At 32.4% G+C, this 25,001-nt stretch overlaps 1 protein-coding gene across 1 annotated transcript in view; it reads left to right on the top strand.

Moving 5' to 3' along the window:
* The window catches only part of LOC149771587 (solute carrier family 35 member B1-like), a 28,955-nt gene extending 4,540 nt beyond the window's left edge, over positions 1-24,415 (top strand). The window contains exons 3-8 of the mRNA XM_089948320.1: positions 5,179-5,282; positions 10,176-10,300; positions 13,109-13,303; positions 15,862-15,988; positions 17,130-17,236; positions 19,912-24,415. Of these exons, the coding sequence (XP_089804446.1) occupies positions 5,179-5,282; positions 10,176-10,300; positions 13,109-13,303; positions 15,862-15,988; positions 17,130-17,236; positions 19,912-20,112 (859 nt within the window). The 3' untranslated portion in view covers positions 20,113-24,415. The remainder of the gene's footprint in view (positions 1-5,178; positions 5,283-10,175; positions 10,301-13,108; positions 13,304-15,861; positions 15,989-17,129; positions 17,237-19,911) is intronic.
* The last annotated feature ends 586 nt before the right edge of the window (positions 24,416-25,001 follow it).

Here is a 25,001-nt window from a genome sequence, read left to right as displayed (position 1 = left end):
GTTACATGTACACGTGTAGTGTATAAGTATGTAGTGGAGTGTATTGATAGTTACAGGTATGAGTGTGGTGTGCAAGTACATAGTGGAGTGTATTGATAGTTACACATACGAGTGTAGTGTATGAGTACATAGTGGAGTTTGTTAATAGTTACACATATGAGTGTAGCATACGAGTACATAGTGGAGTGTATTAATAGTCACATGTACAAGTGTAGTGTATGAGTACATAGTAGAGTGTATTAATACATAGTTACACATACAAGTGTAGTGTACGAGTACATAGCGGAGTGTTTTAATAGTTACACATACAGGTACGAAATGAGTCAAATTCTGTATGTGTCATAAAGCTGGTGCTGCTGACCACAATGTAACCATTTATTAGGTTCCTTGTCAATATTTTGAAGTAATGTATGCATCAGTTGCTATATTCAGGCAAAACTTTCATGAAATATTACTGTAAGAAGTTTTTATAAATGTTTTCTTTTTATGTGATCCCTTATTTGGTTGATGTGAAAAGTTTGTCATCGGTTTTGTTTAGTCATGTTGTGAAAAGTTGTTTCTTTTAGTTTAGGACTTTATTTTCCATTATGGGCCATATTTAACACTTAAATAATGTTGTAAAGGTATTCTTGAAGATCTTTTCTATATTTATTATTGAACTAGTGGAATTTGTGAGCCCTGACACTGTTGAAGAGTTCCTATGCAGGGCACAATATTCCAGAGATATTCATTTATCGAGTACTAGGTTCTGCATCAGATTGATTTTACATGACTATGAACTAATTTACACTTTAAATAATCCCTTGAAATCAACATCATCGCCTATTACATTTAATTGAAAATCTAAATCATTATTTAAATTTATTCAGCTGCCATGTAGCTTCCATTGCATGTTTAGAGATTGCTTTGTTATGGTCACAGCTGATCATTGATTGATATTTGACATGTTGGCTGGCACCCTCAATGGACTGAAAATTTACTTTGAAGTCTCGAGTTGTCAGTCAGATGTTGGTGCATATTATTTCTGATTATACAGTTATGTTCAAGTTTCAAAGATTTATACTATTTCAAGGATTTATTGCTAATTTTGCATATATTTTTAATTTTTCATGTTTTCTTTGCAGAAGTTTTATTTATCAGTATTTTTGTTCTTAGTTTTCATATCATTATAAAATAAAATTGTATGATGTTAATTATCCTACATTTGTGTCTTTTGAATCAAGCAATATTTCATTATTGAGCATACACTTGCAACTCATGGACGTTTCATGTTACATGGATCCCTGATTGGCAAGTATTTTGTTGTTAGTGAGTTATACTACTGTGTGATAGTGAACACTATTATACCTAAACTGAATCATGGATGAACAGGAAATTATTGGTGTCAGCGGTGAGATTGAAAATCAAACAATGCAAAAGCAGAAATACACGTTGAAAAGCCTGTCCAGAAATGTGGACAATGAGACTTTGACAATAAGCATTCCTAGGAAAGTGGAGAGTGAAGACAATTACAGGTTGCTGTTTACTTGCGCATTGGGGATTTTAGTGTGTCATTTTTACTATGGAATCATTCAAGAAAACATGTAAGCATTTATTATTTTATTAAATAGAATTTCTCTACTGTACATTAGCTGATCAAGGGATTATCAGTGTGGGTTAGGGAAATCCCACCCAAGGTCAGAATTTGTTGATGGGATTAAGGCATTGCTGAGTTGCTGCCATCAAATTTTGATCCTGAAGGTGAGATTTCCCTATTCCACAAAAGTGGATTATTTGTTATTTCTAACTTGGAAATAGGCATGGAAAAAAATAGATGGCATATTGATATCGATATAAAATCAGAAATAGGGTATTTTCTTAAAATGATTAATTGATTAGAAATCTCATAAAAGATTTCATTTATGACAAAACATTTGTTATAAATGAAGATAATTAGGTTAGTGTATAAAGGCTTGCATGACATTGAGAAATGTACTTGTTTATAATGTCATAAACATAATGTTGTCTATAATGTCAGTGAGTACACTTATGTGGGATATCCTTTCTCACATGGGCAGACATATCACACATATATAGGAATGTGAGATATCTCATTTTAAACAGGGATTGTGTCTTTAACAGTTGTAAGTTTTTTGATTGAAAAATGTGTGTATACTTTGTAGCATTGTTTGTATCCATGAAATCTTTGGTATATTTAATTTTCCATGCTGAAATTTCTTCTAAATATACTGGTTTATTAATGTATGAGCCAGCCAAAATAGAAAGCTTAGAATTCAAGAGTTACAAATGCATACAGTATCTTGTACAGAAATAATTACGATGATAATAATAATAGGTATATCATTTCACAACTTAAGTTCCTGCTTCCGTCTATAGATAGAAGTAGGGACTGTAGTTGTGAAAATGATATACCTATTATTATTATTATTATTATTATTATCATTGTTATTGTTGGACTTACTGTTATTACTATTATTATCATTAATAATAATAATAATAATATTATTATTATTATTATCATTATTATTATTATTATTATTATTATGTAAGCTCTACTGGTCATTGAGCAGCTAAGTTTATGTGCTGGAAGTTTGTCCATTGTCCAAATACCTGTTAGCACAAATATTCTGAACACTGCTTCTCCTAATCTACTTGGAGGATTGACATGAAACTTTACACACATGGTCAATCTTCGGTCAACTTGGTCCTAAATGAAGTTGCTGCGGCTCATAATCCAGCATCCACCAGATTGAAGATCTTGTCTCTGCTCCTGACTGGGTGGTCATATCATCATGGGGTTTTCATTAAAAGACTTTCTTATCATATCTAGCTGGTCTTAAATGAGAATGGTTGTGACTTTATTTCCAATATGGTCACCACTGCAGTTGTCTTGAAAATCTTATTGTTACTCCTCCTGGATGGTTGGGTTTTTACTGAAAGACATCTTTTGATGTCTAGTTGGTCCTTAATGCTGATTGGATAGCCATCTTAAACATATTGTTGTCACTGCTCCTTTTAAATTAAATCTGATATTAGCATGGGTTTTCACCAGAAGACTTCTTGTAGTGACTCATAAATTGGAGAATATAAATAAGCTGGTTATCCAAGTTTTTCCCTACCATGCACCCCTCTCTCCTTGTGGGGTAAAATTGGATGGTGTGTAGTTCATATCATAGGGCAGATATTTTTGGGCAGGTGATTATTTTATTGATTTTGAATTAATGGATAGTGTATGGCTTTGTTCCTGCATTTAATAAAGAAAGCATGTGTTGTCCTCGCAAAATTGTTGAGATGTCTCAAGTTGAGGAAACTAATTTTGAATTGACCTTGTTTGGTTGAAATAGTTCTGTTTGCAGTATGTCCCTTTATCCAACAGAGCATGTGGATTGAAATTTATACAGTTAGGGATTCAGTGTTAATCAGAAAGGATGATTCACCATACCCTTCTGTATTATGCTATGTTTATAATGAAAAGAAGCCAACATAGATTTGGTTGTTTATTATTATTTGCAAACACCATCATGTTATGTACATCCACAGGTAATCTAATATACTTTTTACACACATTAGAAAAAGTGGCTAATACATAGATGTGTGTTATATTTGGTAATTTGCAATCACTGTTCCTAAATGAAAATGATGCCAATTTGACATCCAATATGGCCACCATGATGGCCATCATTTAAATTCTGTAGTTTATTTCTCGTTCTTACAAGTTGTTAAAATGTTATTCTAATTTTTAGTAATGATGTACTTTTCTGATTGTTTAAATATGGGAGAACCTCTCCTCTCCCACCAAAAAGAAAATGAAACAAAAAAGCGTCATTGGGCATGTTAATTAATCTGAATATTGTAAGATATTTACACCCAAATATGAATAAATATACAATCTGCATTAATTACACTCCTTTATCTTTATGATAGGTAATGTAATTATTGCTTTGTTAAGTTTCTCTGAATACATTAATATACTGTGTTCCATTTTAAAAATCTTTTCTGGTTTAAAATATTCAGCATTACAGAACAGCTGATGTATCGAACTTGTGTTATAATTTTCTTACTGAACTCATATTATAACTTTCTTAACTCGTGTTATAAATGAACTATTAGCACTGAGAAAATATCTCATAAAGAAGGATATATCAACGTATGAAAAATGCAAATTGTTGAGATGTTTTTGTTAAAGCTATGCAGCCAAAAATGTGCAATAAATGTTTAAAATCGGAGAGCAAAGTGAAATGTTCCTACAAATGTTTGTGAAATTATGGATAGTAAATATTGTTTAATTATCTGATATAATGTATGGACACCAAATCTAATTATCTGATGTAATGTCTATAATTATTCTCCTAGTATGAACAAAAGATGTTAGACACATAATTTATTCGTTGGTTTAACCATAATGATCTGTAGTACAGCTAAGATTCCTTCCTTGGTTGACTTATGTTTCGCTAACCAAGTGTAAAAGAGTGCATAGTTCTGAACTATCTAGAAATTTTTTGTGGTGGGCATGCACATTTAAGCTTGAGGAGGTAATTTTAAGCGCTACAATCAGTAACTCTATCACAACAATGAAAGTGTCCACCTCGGATGTGGGATGTCATGGGTTTGATCCCTGGCCAAAACATACCAAAGACTTTCAAAAATGGTACTAACAGCTGTCTCGCTTGGCACTCAGCATTAAGAGGTTAGTGTTAGGACTGGTTGGCCTGGTGTCAGGATAATGTGACTGGGTGGGACATCATGCTACATGTCTGTGGGACAATGCCCCAGTGCTAAACTGTCACACTACAGACATTGTAGTGATATGATTGAAAAATTATGAATGCTACATTAAAAATCCAAATCACACACACACACGCACACACGGAACCGTGAAACCCTCTGTTGCATTTGATTTAGCTCTCATGTTCATAAAATTGCATCCTGTATAAACATCAAAAGTTTTTGATCATTTCTATCATGTATTCTCACTTTTTTCATTTGATTTCAATTTTAAGAATTTACTTCTCCCCCTGTCCACCTCCCCCTCCTATTATGAGTTTTTGTATATGTATCATTCTGCTTATTTGGATTAAACAAAACAGATAACTGATATGCATTTATTAATTTTAATTACGTTGTCAAAAATTATCTAATATAATTTATCTGATATTGGAATTTTGTTTCAAATTTCAGTACAAAAGGAAAGTATGGAGATGGAGATAAGGCAGAAAAGTTTACCTATACCATATCCCTTGTTTTCCTACAATGCATCATTAATACTGTGTTTGCATGGATAGGTAAGTTTACCTTCACCGTACCCATTGTTTTCTTACATTCTGTCATTAATGCTTTGTTTTCATGGATATGTAAGTTTGCCTACAACACATCCATTATTTTCCTACAATGTTTCATTAATACTCTTTTTCATTGATCGGTAAGTTTACCTACATCACATCCTTTATTTTCATACATTCTGTCATTAATATTTTGCATGGATAAGTAAGTTTACCCACACCACATCCATTATTTTTCTACAATGACTCATTGATACTTTTTTCATGGATAGGTAAGTATGCCTACACCACATCCATTGTTTTCGTATAATCTGTTATTAATACTTTGCATGGATAGGTAAGTTTGCATTCTGAACATGTCTTGGTTACTGTATTTACTAGCTCGTAAGTCCATTCCAGTTGCAAACAACAGAGACCCAGGTATGACATGACATCATGCTTGGGCAGATCATTGTCTATGGTGCTTGTTCTAGTGGTTATTCATAATGAAATATGACTATGGTCTGCTGGTGCATTGTATGAGAGCTTATCTGGGTGTTTGCAGTTTGGCTTGACTTGAAAGCAAATAACAAACATGTATATACACAATTATAAGTCAATGAGTTGACCCCCTCCCCTTGGGGATGTAAAAAAAGTCAATTTCTCTTTGACCTTCCTATATGTTCGGGTGTACTTTGCAAGTCAGATCGCTTTGAAGGGGTGACTTGTCGTCAGTGAGTTGAGTTGCACTTTGTAAAAATAAACATGCCAAACTGGATGGATATGTAGATTGAAAGGATAAATAAAGACAAAACCAGTGTAAAATACAGTCATATTATTCAGTGGTATATGTTGCAGATAAATCGACAACTTACATTTTGTCCATCTTCCTGTAGTAAAAGCCTTAGAAATCCACAATGCTTGACATTTTAAATTCGTTGAGATAAAAATTCATGAATTTTGTTTTAGGTCACATACCAGTACACAAATAGTTGCCCAAATTATTTAATTCACAGTATCTCATTATAAATTCAGTATATCTCACAAAACAATGTCCATACTTGTGATTTACAGCATCTTATAAATGTCACTGTCTAATCAGGGTTCTCAACAGAATTTCAGGAAGTTTAGTCATTGACTCTTCATTCATAGGACTAAAGATTCCTCAGCCTATATCTGAGAGTATCTGGCATAAACTGGCATGGAGTCCATCACTTTCAAACCTTATTTGCCCCTAAAAATCGCAAAATTGTCCAAATCTTGTCAGATTCGTTACTGTAATAATGAGAACAATATCATAAACTTTCAGCTATCTGTGGAAGCATAAATTTTCCAACAATATAAAAAAAAATTCTCTTACAACTTTTGTACAGTCCATGAGAGACATTGTGCTTTAAACAAAACAATGTTACATTAATGTACCCAAATTATCTTGTATTACATCCAAATGTTTATTCTTGCTATGATTGTAAATATTGACCTATGATGTGATTTGTATCTCCATATGTTAGCGACTTCACCTTACACTATTGTAGCAGTTGTGGTATTGTCATATGCCACTTGTGTGTGGCCTGAGATTTATTTTTATTAATAACAGTTTTGTTCTGTTCTGTTCTAGATTTCTATATACTGTAGGTAAAATTCCCACCAAAGAAACTAGCATGAATAAAGACCTGGCATTACACTGTTACTGTACAATACAGGGTTCATATGGTCTTTGAAGGTCTTTGACAGTTTGGGAAATATGAGGTTGCATTTTCAAGGCCTTGAAAATTTGGGAAAATTGTGCAGATTACCCTAAGGTCTTTAAAAGTCTTTGAAAATTTAAATAAACCCAAACATTGTAATTTCTTTCCGTAATCACAAATAAAATTGTCCATGATTGTTAGATTTGGATGTAGTCAAGTTTTCCTGGTTTCTTTCTTTTGATGGCCCGTTCAGTTTCGGTTCATCATTAAACATTATTGTAGAATTTTGCATTTGTTGTTTTTTCATGTGACATAACTTGTATACAAAATTTTAATGAAAATAGGTGTTGGAAATCTTTGTTTGTGGTCTTTGAAAGTTTGGGAAAAGTCTTTGAATTTATCATTCAGAATTCTGTATGAACCCAGCCATATATGTAAACATGAATTACCAGCATTAAATTAAAGAAAAGGAACAAAAAAATACCATGCATATATTTGCTGAAAACAACTAATACAGAAAAAATATGCTAATTATTAGACAGATAAACAGTGTTAAATGCTTTACAGTTGCTGTTAAAACAGGGCATCATTTATTTGTTGATCAATTGCAAGTGGTTACAAACACACTCCATAAAAGATGGTTTATTTGAAGTATGCCAGTCCTTTTCACAAGATAATTGCAGTGGGAAGGATTAAATGTTAATTAATCACACAGCTTCTTGCCTGTTTAATTAAGTCTAGCCTTTAGCTGTTGTGCAGATTGGCCATAGCTGGCAAGAATATGAAAAGGGGGAAAATGAAGCATGTCAACAGAAGAAATGGTACATCCCTTAAGAATTTCATGCATATTTTACCAAAAATCTCGGGTCCCTGAGAACCCTGTCTAATGTCATCTGGTACAAAGCCCATTAATTCATCCTCATCCTCCAAGTGACCTGATACTCTTTCATTGTAAATATCATTTGACTCTGATTCCTTGTCTTTTCTGTAAAATGCACATTGAGACTGAGTTTGCAGGAAAAAGATAAACTTTTATCATACATTCTGCAAAATCTGTTAAAGGATGCAAATGAACGTGTGTCGTTTGTGCGGCAAGATAACATAGAGTTCAAATAAATGTCATCTGTTACTCAGCACTGAACAAGTATCAGATCTGCAGATCAATCAAAAGGATTGTCAAGTTTAAAACAAGGCAAGTGCTGCCTTTACAAGCTAAGGGCTTATCAGCCACATGCACTGGCAGATAAATTGGCTAATATCACTTGGGAATTATATCTGGCTTATTGAAAAGGAAAATATAAATCAAATCAAAGCTTTTCCTGCATTAGTCACAAACAATGTTTGTATAGCTAATCACAAAATATAATAAACACAGATTATTTGGACTTGATTGAAATTTGAGGAACTATACTTACTATTAAATATCCACAATAAACAACATTGATTGTCACTTCACTCGGAGGTGCAGTAAAAATTAATTTATCGGTAATATTTTCAAATCCTTAAAATCCAATTAACTAGATTCATGTATTGGGTGATTAATTAAAGCCACGAAATGGATAAACACAGTGCATACCATAAATGCATTTCTGAATGGGAAAAGTGAAACCTAAAAATCTTTGAATTGACAGTATTGGTACGTGATGCAACATGAAAGCTTTTTTTGTTCAATAAATCATTAAAAACATTGTTTTTTGAAGTGACATTTTGTCAGTTTATTAAAATGAGTTGCTCATAAATATTGATTTCAGACGTCTAAATCAGTGGAGCTCACTTTCCACTTAGTTTTAGCGCAGAATAGTAATGTGTCATACCGATCTTGTATTGCCTTGTCTTATGTTACGTGTTTAGGCTCGAATAAACAATTACAAAAGAAAGAGTGAAAACAATAAGCTTTGAAAAATTTAACAAATAATTTATTTCCCTGGAAAAGCACAAAAAAAATGAAAAAATAAGAAACTTACTGTTTTAAGAATTCAAATCCAAAAATAATCCACGAATTAAATTTTAGAAGTCCTAGTAATGAAATGTTCTAATGAATTCAAGTGCTAGTCCCGACAAAAAATCGAAAATGGGAGGTGATGACATATACTGTAGCATTTATGGTGCTGTACTGTCTACAGTTCTTTTTTAATTCCACAGACAATAATATTCCAGTGTTTGAATTTCCAAATAAAATTTAAATAAATGTCTTTGTCCAAGAGTTCTGTATGAGCACTCAAATATTTCCAGGAAAAAGAATTATTCTTTAGAATCCAAATACATGTAATTTGAATAAAAATTGTAACTTCAGACTGTCACAACAAAATGAACATCTTTACATTCCAGTGTTTAGAAGCCCAACTGAGATCTCTCTGTCGAAGCATCACTATTAAAATTAATGCACAATTTCGGAAAGCCCAGAATTGTGAAATGGAGGCTGTTTACATGTATATAAAAAATCATGTAGCCCCAGTATGACCTTGATAAAAACCAATCATGTTACTCCGAGAATAAAAAAAAATGTTGTTTACTTCTCACTGATTTCTAAATCAAGGTCTGAAACTAGGTCAGCTTTAGGTGTTTACATCTGAAGAGTCATGGTCAAACTATTTTCTGAAAAAATATAGAGTTTCTAGTAAACAAAACTTCATTATTTTGACATGTAATAAAGTTAAAAATAAAAAGATATTAAAATTTACAAACAATTAAATTAAATCAAATATATGTAACACTTGTACTCGGTGACCTCTGATAAAAGGTCAGGTTCATTTCCACTTCGAAAAGGCATTAGGCAACACATACATAAACTGCGGCAATCATATCAGCTACTCAGCTTTATTAAAAGAATAGTCAGAAATTTCCTTAAATCTGTAATGTCAATTTGATGATTAAAACACTAAGTAATGACTTTAAAACACTGCAATTTTGTTGATAACTCACCATACAATTCTTATAATGTATAAATATTGGCAACAGAAGAAATGAGCCAGTCATGTTGTATGACATCCAGTACTGAAAACTTGCATCAAACAAATCACATAAATAATTACCTTCTAATACTTGTGAATTTAAAATAATGTATAATTCACATAAACTGAGAGTACTTTTTAATTTGTGGTTATTATATAAATAAATATTTGCAAGTGGAATTTTGATTTCAGGATGCATGACCGTCATGTTCAGGTGTGGATTCATTTGCATGTCTTGTATCTAAATCAGCTGAGATTTTGTATTGATTTTATTGCAGTGTTGAATTTCAACAGAGAGCACGACACAACGCCTAAGAAATACTATGCTGCCTGCTCTTTGTCGTATTTGGGAGCGATGGTCTCCAGCAACCACGCACTTCAGCATGTCAGTTATCCAACACAGGTAATGAAAGCTGATGAATTACTGGTGGTATGATAAGCATATATACTCATTAAAATTTAATACTTTTACCTTATCTTCTGCTCAGCTTTGAATTTGTTACGGCTACACTATGCATGCATGACCAAACCCCCACATCTTTTCGACTTAATGTACTTCCCCCCCAAAAAAGAGTGAAGTATAGTCATGGGTATAGGCACATCAGATACACATTCAATGCAAATCAGATTTTATTTTATGTCTAGACCACTTCGGTGGCCTAATGGTTAGAGCATCCACCTCAGATGCAGAGGTCGGGGTTTGAATCCCAACTAAAGATTTACAAAAATGGTACTAACACTGCCTCACTAGGCACTCAGCATTAAGAGGCTTAGCAAACATAAATGACATTACATTCACCATGCTATAGTCTATCTTGTGCTGAGCAATGGTATTAAACCCAAAACATTATTATTATTATTATTATTGATTATTATTATTATTATTATTATTATTATTATTATTATTAATTATTATTATTATTAATTATTATTATTATTATTATTATTATTAATTATTATTAATTATTTTTATTATTAATTATTATTATTATTACTTATTATTATTATTAATTATTATTATTATTATTATTATTATTATTATTATTATTATTATTAACAGTTCATGATGAAATAAGGTAAAATGTTGAGAATGATACATACATTGAAAGTGCCCTTCACACATTGTATAATTATTATTACAATAAACATTATAAATTAAGAAATGTTTGCTGCTTATCATAACAACAAATACTAAAGTTAAAGCAAGTACATATGCGATTGTTTATGTTATCAGAAAACAAAATGGACACACTGATGTAAGCAGTTCAAATAGACAAAGATCACCTTTGTCACTGCTTATGCATCACTGTGTGGTATTAGTCACTAGTCACAATTGTGCGCACGCCACTATAATTAAACTCAACAACAAAAAAAGTCACTGGACAAAATGGAGAGCCTGAGATTTGGGAACATGTTTTGTCACAGACCATCATATAAATTATATTAAGCATACCAGCAAAGGTTTTTGATAGTGAGACAGATGCTTCGTTATATATTGGTTGTCACATGCCTACCAAAATCTCATAGGCTATTATATATCCATGACATGAGATGTTCAGTTTTCATTTGTTACTAACAAATCAACTATCCAAACCCACTTGAAAACATTAAATGAAAGGTTAAAGCTGTGTAATGTTTATAAAACAAAATCTTATAGACACATCATTTTCCATAGTTTTTATTCCAATAACAACAACCACAACCCTTTCACTCTGGCAGCAGCCTAGAAAATGCCAGATTCATCAAGCAGAGCCTACATGTTTTTTGATGGTATCAGGTGACTATTAAACTCTGATGTCGTTGATATGTAAGCAGCTAGAATTTTGTGTCAGACAAATACTGGGGTCCCAGTCTTGCATTTGAAGGTCCAGAATGCACTGAGAGTGCTTATTTATTTATTTCTGATACCACAGCATGTCCGTCATGACAGGACATTACATATCATTTCATTTCTCTGTGAGTCAGTCATAAAACTACTTAGAACAGAATTTCACTTCAAACATATTGTCTGCATTTTCATTGTGTGAAAAACAAATTAAGTTTATATTTAAAAAATGTGTGTGTATATATATATATATATATATATATATATATATATATATATATAAACAAAAATTGTGTTGTTAGACAAAGTTTGTTCTCCAAGAGTACTATTGTCATGTATCAATTCTTGTACAATCTACAGCAGAAGTTTTTAGTAGTCCACTTGATTTTTGAAAACTATATACACAAGTGATTTAGATGCACAAAAAGCAGTTTTTCTTTGCAAGAGGTAATAACGTTCGAACACATTAAAATTTAAGACATGAAACAAGGGAAATAACTCCTTATTTAACCTTGAAATTCAACCATTACAACTTCAAGATGATAGTTTTTCTTATCTGTGAATGTTTAAAAATGATAAATATAACCATTTTCATGGGTTTTACTCCCATTTGATCCATTATTCAATAGAGTTCACACATTAAATGATTGATGTAAAGGATTATCTTAATGAATAAAGTAGTTTTAGTGGAGATTAAACTCTTACCGCCCCCATCTGAAACCACATTACACCGGAGACATTTAGAACCAAATCTCCCTATTGAAAAGCACTAATCAGTCTGGAGAAAAACGTTTAGCATTTGATGTGATATTAAAGAAAAAATTCACTCATTTCCAAATTAATTAAGAACAAATGTGTTTGCTGTTGGGAAGTGTTTTTACTTTGGTGTGGGTTTTTATTGAGTGGTTTTACCGTTGAGTAGGTTTTTATTGTTATTGAAACAAGCTTTTTGTAAGTGTTTCTTCACAATGAGGTCATGAGGAATTATTCCAGTTGGAGAGAATGTTGACAGACTTGTATATATAGGAAATTTTTATGTCCTACTTCTGGTATCTGGGTCTAAAAAGCATCAATGTAGAAAGTGTGGTGAAATTAATCATGCAGTCTTGAAAAATGTATTAGGTTAGAGAAGTATGTCAGATAATTGCTTTTCAAAAAGCAGTTGCCTTTTCTTGTCAAAATATTGACTTTTGTTAACAATAGATGTTGAATTGTTCGTACAAAATAAGTGTTTTAATGCTTAAAGTGTTTTAAACCAGTTTATTTTTCAGTATCCACATCATCACTTTCACCCACATCATCACATCATGATTGTTGTTGCGTTCATATATGGTGATGATGATAATGTTGACAATGATAGTGATTGCTTGTTTCCCACTATTTCAGGTTCTGGGCAAGTCAGCAAAGCCAATTCCAGTGATGGTTCTTGGAATACTTCTGGCCAAGAAACGTTATCCAGCAGCTAAATTTCTCTTTGTGCTGATGATTGTGATTGGTGTAGCCTTGTTCATGTACAAGGATAAACCCGCTACAGTGACAGAGGCTGATAGTAGTGTATTTGGAATTGGAGAAATTTTACTGGTATGATATTTAACACAGCTTAATTTCTTTGTGAATAAATATATTTGTAGTCATGTTCATTTTTAGGTAATCTTTTAATTTTTGGTATGGGGGATATAACTACTGATCTAAGTCTTAATTATGTAGATTCATTATCATGATGGAAACTTTATAATTAGTGAAGTGTTGCTTTAAGGAATTTCAATTATCAATTACCATCTTTTATCATTATATAAAATAATTACATTGTCCCCATGGTATGAAGCACCTTAGTGTTCCTACCCCCTCTTATAAAATGGGTATGGTCTTGCATCCTATATACAGTGACCCATCTCTGTAAAGCCTCTTGCTAATCCTCTCCCCCTCTTATAAAATGGGTATGGTCTTGCATCCTTTATACAGTGACCCATCTCTGTAAAGCCTTTTGCTATTCCTCTCCCCCTTTTATAAAATGAGTATGGTCTTGCATCCCATATAAAGTAACCACTCACTATAAAACCCCTTAGTATACCTCTCCCAAAGACCTAATTAACTGCACCTGCCTTACACATTAAACATCTGATCAGTTTTGACCATCAATGTCCGACAAACATTAGGTGCAGAATTTTATGAAATTTGTAGACTACACACACTGTTATCGCTACTATCATGCTTTAAAATTTCATTAACAATTTTAACAAGTGAAGTAGGAGGTTTCTGCAGAGGTGTAACGTCTAAGGAAACAAGCAATATATCTGGCAGTAATGGCTCGCTTACTTGCTTTTTATGAGGTAATTTGTTGTGTCCTGAAGATATGATGGTAATTTGTGGACATGTGGTCTCATGAAATGATCCAAATATTCTGATATCCTCTCTCTGTGATGGCAGTTACCAGAGATGATCGGTCTGCCCATGTTTCCTTGTTTGTGGATTTTAGGTAGAAGATAAAATCTACTTGCCCTTGGGTTTTCTGGGCTTAAGTAGTTTTTTGTTTGCTGGTCTATGTGCCCGATTTGGTATGCCTCGTCAATAATATTTGTGATGGTTTTTGTATATTCCAGTGTTGGATCATAGTCCAGTTTTTGGTAGAACCTAGCGTTCCAGTGCACTTGAAAGGACTGTTATTCGCCATATGATTTGTATTCTTAATATATATATATATATATATATATATATATATATATACATGCCGCTACAGTGCAATTCATACTCAGAATAAATTAATATTACCTTAGATGATGTTGCAATTCATATCTTAATACATACACATGTAATCTTAAAATATGATTTGAATATCTTTTGATAGATGTATATCTTGATACTGTTGTAAAATCATAATTATTTGGGGATGAAATTAATGTAAAAATGATAAATAAAAAATTAAATTGTGTGTACTGTAATAAATTATTATTGTGGGTATTTTTAAACCCAGTTGAATTTTCACATGATAAACTGGCCAACTTGCACAAAACTGTTATGAGAGACTGTCTGTCTTGAGAGACTGTTTTTTGTTGGCAGAAAGGGGTAATCTCTCAAGACAGTATTTACTGATTTCCTCCTCCACATCGTGGTTTAGTCATTACCTTATACTTAGATCCAGTGGGTAATAGGCTTAAATCCAGTCCAGGCCTCTTAATCAGCTGTCATGGTGCACATCTTTGCAAGGACCATAACTCCAGTTATCTTAGCATCAGTCCTTCATACCAGTCTATATACTTTTGGTAGCTCGTATAGTATACTGATTTGAGGGGATTCATTGTTAAGTGTATACACCTTTCTGACCTGCCAACACTTGTGATTTGATTGAAATGACCCTTAAATTACAAAATTCTGGAATAATAGCTAAAATTATGAAAATAATATCATTGTAGCCAAATCCAGAAACTGATTTGTCCATGTTTGAGCAAGTTACAGATTTTATATTAAAGTCAGTAAAGTTAGTCAGGGAACCAGACTAACATTTACAGTAGTATGATCAAGCCTAGCTGGTGCTTATAGCACTGGCTAGAAATGGCATTGAACAAACATGAACATTTTGAAGACAAAATGAAAAAAAACAAACTCTTAAAAGGTTGAAACAGTCAGCGTAGAAATTTATAAAGGAATGTTCAGATTCTTGAGAAAAAACAGGAAAGACAACAATTATGTTTATTGGGCATCTTGTTGATTTAATATGTTTCATAGAAGGAAAGATGATTGTCATCGTCTCATGAAATTTTATTTATTAAAAAAAAAGGAACATAATGATTACATTAGTTAGAGAGATCTGGCAAGAAGCCTTGGAACTCCATAGGTTTTGGAATTGTAATTTCTGAAATGTGCTAGTGGTAGTTAAGGTTAAGTGTACCTTAAAAACTGTTTTAGTTGAATATAATATTTGCATTTGCTGCATTGGTTTCAGATTCACACTTCAGAATGTTTCAAATGCATGCTTCCATGTTGACAATAGCAGTATATGATATTTAGTTACAACTGACTGAAAAGTTGCCTTGCTTGTGGAAATCTTTTTTTGACTGCCTTACTGAGAAGGTCTTGCTTTGGTTTGCAGGTCTGACCCTGTTATATGTGTTTCATTGTTATGTCTTTGTTTTCTTTTAAAGTTGGTGTCCTTGACTCTTGATGGATTGACAGGGGCCTCACAGGACAAGATGAGGGCAGAACACAAGACTGGTGGCTACAGTATGATGGCTAGTGTTAATTTGTGGTCACTTCTATGGCTGGCCATTGGTAGGTTGTATTTCTTACATTCCTACAGATATAATTCTGATGTCATGTGTGGAACACCTGAACATTATTTTTCTTTGTTCTTTCACTTTTATTTTGCTTCACAAGAAATAAAAATTAACTTTTAGATTGGTGTATCACCAGTTTGTCTTGTTTGTATGATATCACCATTATGTGATACCTCTATTGACTATATTTTCAGTCAATTTTAGTGATTTGATCTGTTATCTTCACTTTAACAGCATTTGCAATTTTACATTGAATTTTGAGTTTACACCAAATATTATTCACTTATTCTAAATAGAATTCATGAGTATTTTGTCCTTTTCATGCCTTCTGTACACTGACACAGGTTTTTAGTGTCAGGAAAGTGAGAATAATACTTTTTTAGTGTTTTATCGGAAACTTCCAGCAAGGGTCAGATATTTTGTGTCAGTATACAAGACTATGGTCCAGTGCATGTGAAGGATAGCGTGCCTTTTTGTTGGTTAAAGATTCACAGTTTTTAGCATCTGAATTTAGGATGACAGTCTTGGAAATAATTGCCTAACATGTTTTTAATTGACATTATTTTATTGAATCTTGGAAATAATCGCACAGCATGTGTAAACTACATTACCTTATTCCGGTTTTGTTTTGTTTAATTATGTACTGAATACAAAAGTGAAAAATTTAAATTGCTTTATGTTTCTTGGGTTTTCTCAGCATTACTTAAAAGTGAATCTCAATCGTTTAAATACCTAATGGACCTGGCAATTTAAGAGATTTGCAATTCAAGTGAACGCTTGGCAAATCAATTTGAGAGATTAGTAACTCAAGTGAACACTTGGCAAGTTAGTTTGAGAGATTAGTAACTCAAGTGAACAGCTCAGTGACTTGACAAATCGGTTTGAGAGATTAGTAACTCAAGTGAACAGCTCGGTGACTTGGCAAATCAGTTTGAGAAATCGGCATTTCAAATGAGCACCTAAGGGACTTGGCAAATTAGTTTGAGAAATTCGTAATTCAGGTGACCAAAATTTATTGTAATTATAAACTTTTTGCCTGGTCTTACAAACTAATTTAAAATAATCAAGTAAGATTGAGCCAACCAAGACTGAGCCAGTAAGATTATATCTTTATAATTTCTAACATGTTTTTTTAGGTTTGGTGTTGACTGGTGAGATATGGACATTCCCTGGATTTGTGCAGAGATATCCTTCAGTTCTCATCAAAATAGTGACCTTTGGTATCGCTAGTGCATTAGGACAGGTTCGTATGATATGTCATTCTGGAGTAATTTAAGTGTTTTAAAGATTATAAACTGTGTAGTTCAGTTAAAAAATTCAAGTTCAACTTAAGACATGTAAATGCAAGTGTAACCATATAGGAAACTTAAGGTTGTGATTGGGTCATACAGCAAACCAGAAAGGAAACAAATTCTATATTACATTATTATTACAAGAAATGTCATAAAAGGTGTCTGACATTCATTAAATACAGATCAATTGTTATTAAAAAAATTTCGTTGCTGCTGGTTTGGATGTGAGTCAGGTCTAAGTTTTGCTAACAATTTTGGGTGACAAGTCTGTAATTACTTTAAAATATATTTGTTTTTATCTGATTTTCATGATTGGCATTGACCATGGAATGATCTACCACATGAAGAAACTTAAAACATTTGTATGTCTTTTAAGAATTTGCTACTTGGTCAATGGAAACATAACATTCAGTTTTTGTTGATCCTTTCATGTTGAAACTCCACATTCACTTTGGAATCCATTTGTGTTTATGTCATTGCATCCATTTACACCCTAGATTAATCTCAATTTTTATCTTTCCTTTTATTCCAATACCTTTTTATCCTTCCCTCCTCAGATGTAGAATGTAACGCCAGTATGCACTTATCTTTATTATCATCCTGCTTCATGGATCATCCTTTGGGGTGTGGATTTATCACCAGCTTTTAATCTGATAGTCCAGTAAGTGTGAGATTAACATTGTTGTTAAAGTTTTTTACATTCCTTCAACTTTTAGTAAAGTGGTACGCTACTCAAGTAAAGTTTGCTATTGGGTTATCTTTCTTGGTACTTGGATACATGTTGATATGTAGGACACCAGTTTACCAATGGAAGTCACGTCTATATACATTTCAGGCTTTCATTTCGTAGGTTAAGTTTTTCTTTAATTCAGTTTCTTTTGTCCTGTTGAGTAGAGTGTCATGAAGCTTAGTTCATCAATACATTTTGTTGGGTAGAAATATCAACTGAATCACCAGAAGTAGGCCAGTGTGACCTAGATTTCCTTCAGGGGCTTGAAGCTTTTATTATGGTCAGTTTCTTTGGTAAGGATGGACAGTGAGTCGTGGAAACTAGTATATCAGTGTGTCTTGATGGGTACAGCACCTTTTCACCAGAAGCAGGTCATTCTGATCTGCATTTCGTTCAAACTTTGAGAGCATGGGACATGCAGGCTATAGCCTGTTTCATGAGATTTTTATAAAATTTAAGACTTGTTTAAATATTGTGTCTCATAGTTGCAGATATGTAACAATTTGCAATTTTCACGTTCGAGCAATACAGTATTAGCTAATTGTATATCCCATTAGACCAAGATGCTATGTGTTTTATTACATTCAGTTGTGGACATTATATCTTACGCTGCATTTACTGGTCAAATGGGAAAATTGCGAATGGTCATTAATATTATTTTAGCTGCACTTTTTAATTGTCTTACCTTTACAGATTAACTTGCACCTGTTATTTTTGCATGAATTTAAGTCTTTTCTTGACCACTGAAGGTATGTGTCAAAAGCTTGCCAGTATCTTCCCATGGGTCACTGGTTCTTCCATGGTTCTTCTACCAGATGTACTGGCAGCCTTGTATAGCCTGTCTTGTGCTGAAAAATGGCATTAAACCCCACAAAACCAGAACAGATCAATCAGTTTTCATAAAACAGTTGATTCATCATATTTGCGGGATGATACTTTGTGAACTGCTATGTGGCAGAACATATATTGCACACAATTTATATTACTGTATTGCTTGTAATATAATAAACAATATTGCATACAATTTTTGGTACTTTGTTACTTGTAATATAATAATATTGCACACAATTTATAGTACTGTAATACTTGTAATATAACAAACAGTATTACACACAATTTATAGTACTATAGTTTTTAATATAATAAATGACAGTACATAATTTTTTATACTATATTACTTGTAATATAATAAATGATGGAGTACATAATTTGTTGTACTATATTACTTGTTGTTGTAGGGTTTAACACCATTTTTCAGCACAGGATAGGCTATACACGACATCCAGATTAAAGGTGGAGTAAGAACCCGGGAAAACCCTGGAAAGAACCACTGACCCACAAGAAGCTACTGGCAAGCTTTCTCACATACCCACATTGGCCGAACCCATGACTCGAATCCATGCAGACAGAGGCAAAATGGCAGTGGTCTGTAACGGCGAACGCTTTAGACCACTCTGCCACTCGTATATTACTTGTAATATAGTAAATGTTACAGTACATAATTTGTTGTACTATTTTACTTGTAATATAATAGTATTACATACAATTTATAGTACTGTATTGCTTGTAATGTACAGTATTACACAATTTATAGTACTATATTGCTTGTAATGTACAGTATTACACAATTTATAGTACTATATTGCTTGTTATGTACAGTATTACACAATTTATAGTACTATATTGCTTGTAATGTACAGTATTACACAATTTATAGTACTATATTGCTTGTTATGTACAGAATTACACAATTTATAGTACTATATTGCTTGTAATGTATAGCATTATACAATTTATAGTACTATATTGCTTGTTATATAATAAACATTTTCCCCTGCTCTGCTTGTTCAGAAAAATTTGTGAAGATCTTTACATTTTTCTTTAATTTATTTTCAGATGTTCATTTTTCTGTCTGTAGCAAGTTTTGGACCCTTGACCTGCTCCATTATAACTACCACTAGGAAGTTCTTCACAATATTGGGATCAGTCATTATTTTCCAAAATCCCATGAGTGCCAAACAGTGGATTGGGACCATGTTTGTGTTTGCAGGTCTGTCCCTAGACAGTGCCTATGGAAAAGAGAAGAAAAACAGATGATGACCTGTGACCTTAGTTTTTCAGTAAACTGGTGAATGCAAATGAGGACCAGATTATATCTACAATGGGGAAAAAAGACGTTTCACACTCTTATGTATACATTAAAGGGAAAAGCAGTCTCTTTAAAGTAGCAAGATATATATATATATATATATATATATATATATATATATATATATATATATATATATATATATATATATATAATTATAATATAGATTCTTTGTTTAAATTTTGTTGAAAGTTAAATATCTTCAACACAAGTTATTTTTCAACTGGAACTTTAATAATATGTTAGTGACTAAAGTTTACACCAATCTTTGCTAAGGTTTCCTTCATTCTTGCATAAGCAAATGCATAAAAATAATGACATGCAGACATCAGTGAAAACACTTAAATATTTACAGTCTGGATGGGACCAAATAATGGGATTGAACATCCATGTCAAACATCAGATCAGCCATGTAATATTAAATGGGTAAGTAATAAATATCGACACATAATGCTGTTTATGGGTGAAACACTATTCAGCAGAACTTGCATTGCATGATCTGTTTGTGAAATACCAAGACAGCGGAAGTCTTGTTTTATTTTTATTTCAGGGTACCACTGTGTCTGTTCTAACAAAACAAGGTCGAAGAATTCGAGTTCTGTCATGTCGTTGACATTACACTTGTGCTTTTGATACCAATTTATGTAATGATATATATGGAAGAGAACGTTAATGGTATACAGTCATGTATTTTCACAGCTTCATTGTAAACTAGCAGAAATATAACAGTTCTCCATATCTTTTCAATACTATAATGTTACTCCCTTTATGTAATGGAAAATATGAACAAGCCTTTTCTGAGCAACACTGTACAATGTTACATGTTCATTATCAATCAGGGAAAACAAAACAGGAGTTCATATTTTCATTCAGGTGTAGAATTGTAGATTATCTGTGACCAACTCGCAACATGAAGCGATTTTTTTCCCCTGATACAGTGCATGGAGAAAAAGAGGTTCTGCAGTTCTGATCTTTCACAGTAGATGCCACTTTTTAAATATCTGTACATGTTGTGAACTGTAACAGTCAATAACATTCTGATACCATCAAAAACAGGTAATGATTAATTCAGATAGATGCTAATTTTCAAATTATTATTTTATAAATTTTCAAATTGTTATTTTATTATATACTGATAAGAAAACACTAATGGAAGAAAACAGTTTTCATTTCTTTTTCCTGGTGAAAAATGAATATGTGGTAAAATTCAGGTATTTTACTTTTTAAAAAAATATGAATAATTCATGTCCGACCCTAGTGCTATACAAGAATTATTTTATGGTAAAGGCAAGTGTAATATTTGCTTGGACATTTTTCTTGTCAAGAAATTTGTATACTTTTGAGTAGTATTTGCGTATAGTAGTGTATTATTTAGTAAATATTGAATTGATAAGAGCCATCTATTTCAATCAATCAAGACCTGATTTTGATGGTGCACTATTAAATTATCCCCCATTGCACCAGTGATGATGTCATAATGTTGCATCATAAAGAGTGTTTCTTTTGTGATGCACATAAATAAAAGAGGTAATTATTGTGACAGATAATTACCTCTTTTTATCCATGTGAACATGTAATAAAAATGATATAACATTCGAATGGGAAAATATAAACCCCAATACTAGGAGTGCAGTATTATTCAAAATAAATTTGTTAATATTTTCTGATTAAAATGTAATGACCTGTAATTATTACATATTAGGGTCATATCAGTCATGTTGCAGATTACTCTGTTTCATAACATCTTGCAATGCCTGATATCACTTTGTAATTGTACAACATAAATTTTGTTGTTACATGACAAATAAAATATTCAACTCCTCAGTTTATGCAACTTGTTGGATAATACTTTAGTAGCATTATTGAACTCTTGTCATAAATTTCACATCAGATGAGGACCAATTTCAGATAGACATAGAATGAGTAGTTTTATGGAACAGGAAGGATTTGAAAGTCATTTAAATTTTCCTATTTGTTTTTATGATGTTTTTTTGCGTATATCTTTTTCAGTAAGTTGTTATTGTAGTTTTCTACTAGTTTGCTTCCCTCAGGATAAATGATTTCATAAAATATTTAAGAATTGCAGATATTTCTAGAGTTGGAATATTTTAATTCTTTACTGCTTGTGGGAGAAACAAGCTATCAAACAAGTTAGCAAACAGGTTAGCAAACAAGCTATCAAACAAGTTAGCAAACAAGCTAGCAAACAAGTTAGCAAACAAGCTAGCAAACAAGTTAGCAAACAAGTTAGCAAATAGCATGACAATTCATCTCTTATCCATTTTAGGTGCATCAACAAATGCATGCATCTTAATTGTTATAGCTGATGACATCTTCAGGAAACTAATTACACAAATTTATACTTACTGTTGGTCAGAAAACAATGCAGAATACCCATTGCATTTTGCTGGATTATAATTGCGGTACATTGTTGTAGTTTTTGTTGCACAGCATTGTGTCATTGTTGTATGATTGCGCTGGAAGTGTTGCATTGTTTTACATCTGTTATAATGTTGTACAGCATTACTTAAGCAGATCATTCATTTCTGTAGAGTGTAACTGTTGCATTGCACGATTTAACAGCTGTTCAACTTTTATTGGCATAGTGACCTTCACTCCGTTTTAGTATTGGTTACACTTCAAGTGCTCTTGTCATTAAGTTTTAAAGGTCACAAAATGAGGTGAAGTTTAAACCAGTCAAGAGGACTAAACATAAGATATATCATTATATTTCAGTCTTAAAAATGGGAATCAGTCAGTAACACAACTTTTTATTTGCCCTTCATAAGAAGAAGCATATTGTGTTATGACATTGCCCAGCCATCTCGTACCAATTTGGTTTATGCTCAATAACTTTAGTTGCCCACCATCTACAGTTATCATGCTCGTGGATGACTTGTACTTGAAGTAAAGAAAAACCCTATTGATTTTGGGTCTTAAAGCCCAGATATTAAGGTCACTCTGACTAGAAGGAAAACAGTGTCTGCATAATAACTCAAGTTATTAACCATCTGCATTTACCAAGCTTGTGGATAACTTGTACTTGTTGTAAGGAGGAAACATGATGATGTCAAGGTCACTGAATGAACAAAGGAAAATGGCTTTGTGGATGGCTCACACTTGATTTAATAAGGACCATATTCAATTTGGACTCAAAAAGTCAAAGGTCATGGCCACTGCCTGAAAGAAGGAAAAATATTTAAGCACATTATAACTAGTTCTGCATGATGCACTACAAACTTTGTTGCTGGCTTGTTCTTTGGATAAGAAAGGTTATTGATTTTGTGATCAAAGGTCAAGGTAACTGAGTGCAAGGAAAAAAAAATGGCGTACCACACACTAATTTGAGTTCTGTGTCAAAGACCTGGTCCAAACTTTGTAGATGGCTTGCACATGGGGTTAGAAATTAGCCTTTTTGATTTTGGGTAAAATAAGCAAAGGTCAAGGTCATTGTAACAGAAAGAAGAAAAAGTTTGTAAATAAAAATTTGAGTTATATACATAGAGGACTATCATGCATGGGATGGGTGTATAATGTGATGTTCATGGATATCTCGTTTGATGTTGGTACAGCTGATGCATAATGAAATATACTTGCAGTACCTTTAATTAAATGTATGTAATTAATTACAGACCCATAAGAAAAGCAAGGGATTTAAATCTATAAATAATGTCTTGATTCGAGTGAGTGTTTTGCAAAAAATATGATCTTATAGATAGATGCATTGTGTTATTCAAAGTTTTCTCCTTAGCTCCAGTTATGTTTGATTTGCAGTGCACACTCAGTCTGATGAGCAATGTCAAGCCTGCTTAGGACTCTTGTAATTTATTTGTTCTTTCCTTTTCAGTATTAGTAAAGGAATTGAAAGTATGCAAATATTAATAGTGTGAATCCCAAGAACATTATTGACTTGAAATCCATTACAATAAATGTAAGTAATTTATGAACCCTTCTGAAGTATTATGCATATATTAATTTTAGGGTGTGACTTGCATTTGTTGAGCATGAAGTATATACTCTTGTTGTTTGAAAGAGAAAGCCAACTTAAAACATGCCACCGTGAATTTATTTGATCTAAGTCTTCATTTATTCATAGTATAGTTGTTTTATTGCCGGTTTTATTTTATGAATAGTCAAGAATGGGATTATGGGTTATATTGTGAGTAAATATTCTTGGTAAAGTATCCACATTTTTGGAACTTTTGCCTTTTCGCTAGACAATACTAAATAAAAAATGGTTAATGTATAAAATTGTGTTTTTGCATTTTTTCCTACTTATAAATAGCCTGTGCTGTGCTGGATGTTTTTGGGTGTGTTTGACATGCAAAGTGTCATTTTATTTTCCTTCAAAGGTCCTCCCATTTTTTCTTTTGTAATTACAGGTTTTCACTCTGCTGTATGTAAATTCTAATAAAATTTTACACTGTAAAAAAGATGATGCAAAGAAGTCGCTGTTGTGAATAAAATAAAGAGAAAGAAATTTAACAAATAAATAAAACAGTCCACCAAAATTAATTAAAAAAATGAAATGTGTTTTGAAAAATGATTTTAAAATACTTTTTTATTTGGTGTGTGTTTGGGACAATTTGACATAACTGATGGTAGGTTCTTTTTTTTTTCCCCATAGAAATATTTCGTTTTTAGAAAAAGAGAATAAAATCTTGTATTCTTAATCAGCCAGTTTAGTAGCAGATCAGGAAAAAAAATTGAATCTAAATATCTTATAATGTTATACCAACTGGGCAAATGGTGGTTGCCATTACACATGTGTTATTTACATTAAAAAAAATTCTTGTACGCATGCTGATGTTAGATGTATTATCTAGTACATCCTTAA

The sequence above is a fragment of the Sinohyriopsis cumingii genome, unplaced genomic scaffold (assembly GCF_028554795.1).
Source record: "Sinohyriopsis cumingii isolate HCF-2022 unplaced genomic scaffold, ASM2855479v2 utg001752l, whole genome shotgun sequence".
Taxonomy (NCBI): domain Eukaryota; kingdom Metazoa; phylum Mollusca; class Bivalvia; order Unionida; family Unionidae; genus Sinohyriopsis; species Sinohyriopsis cumingii.
The sequence above is the reverse complement of the archived record's forward strand: the minus strand, read 5'-3'. Positions and strand labels throughout refer to the sequence as shown.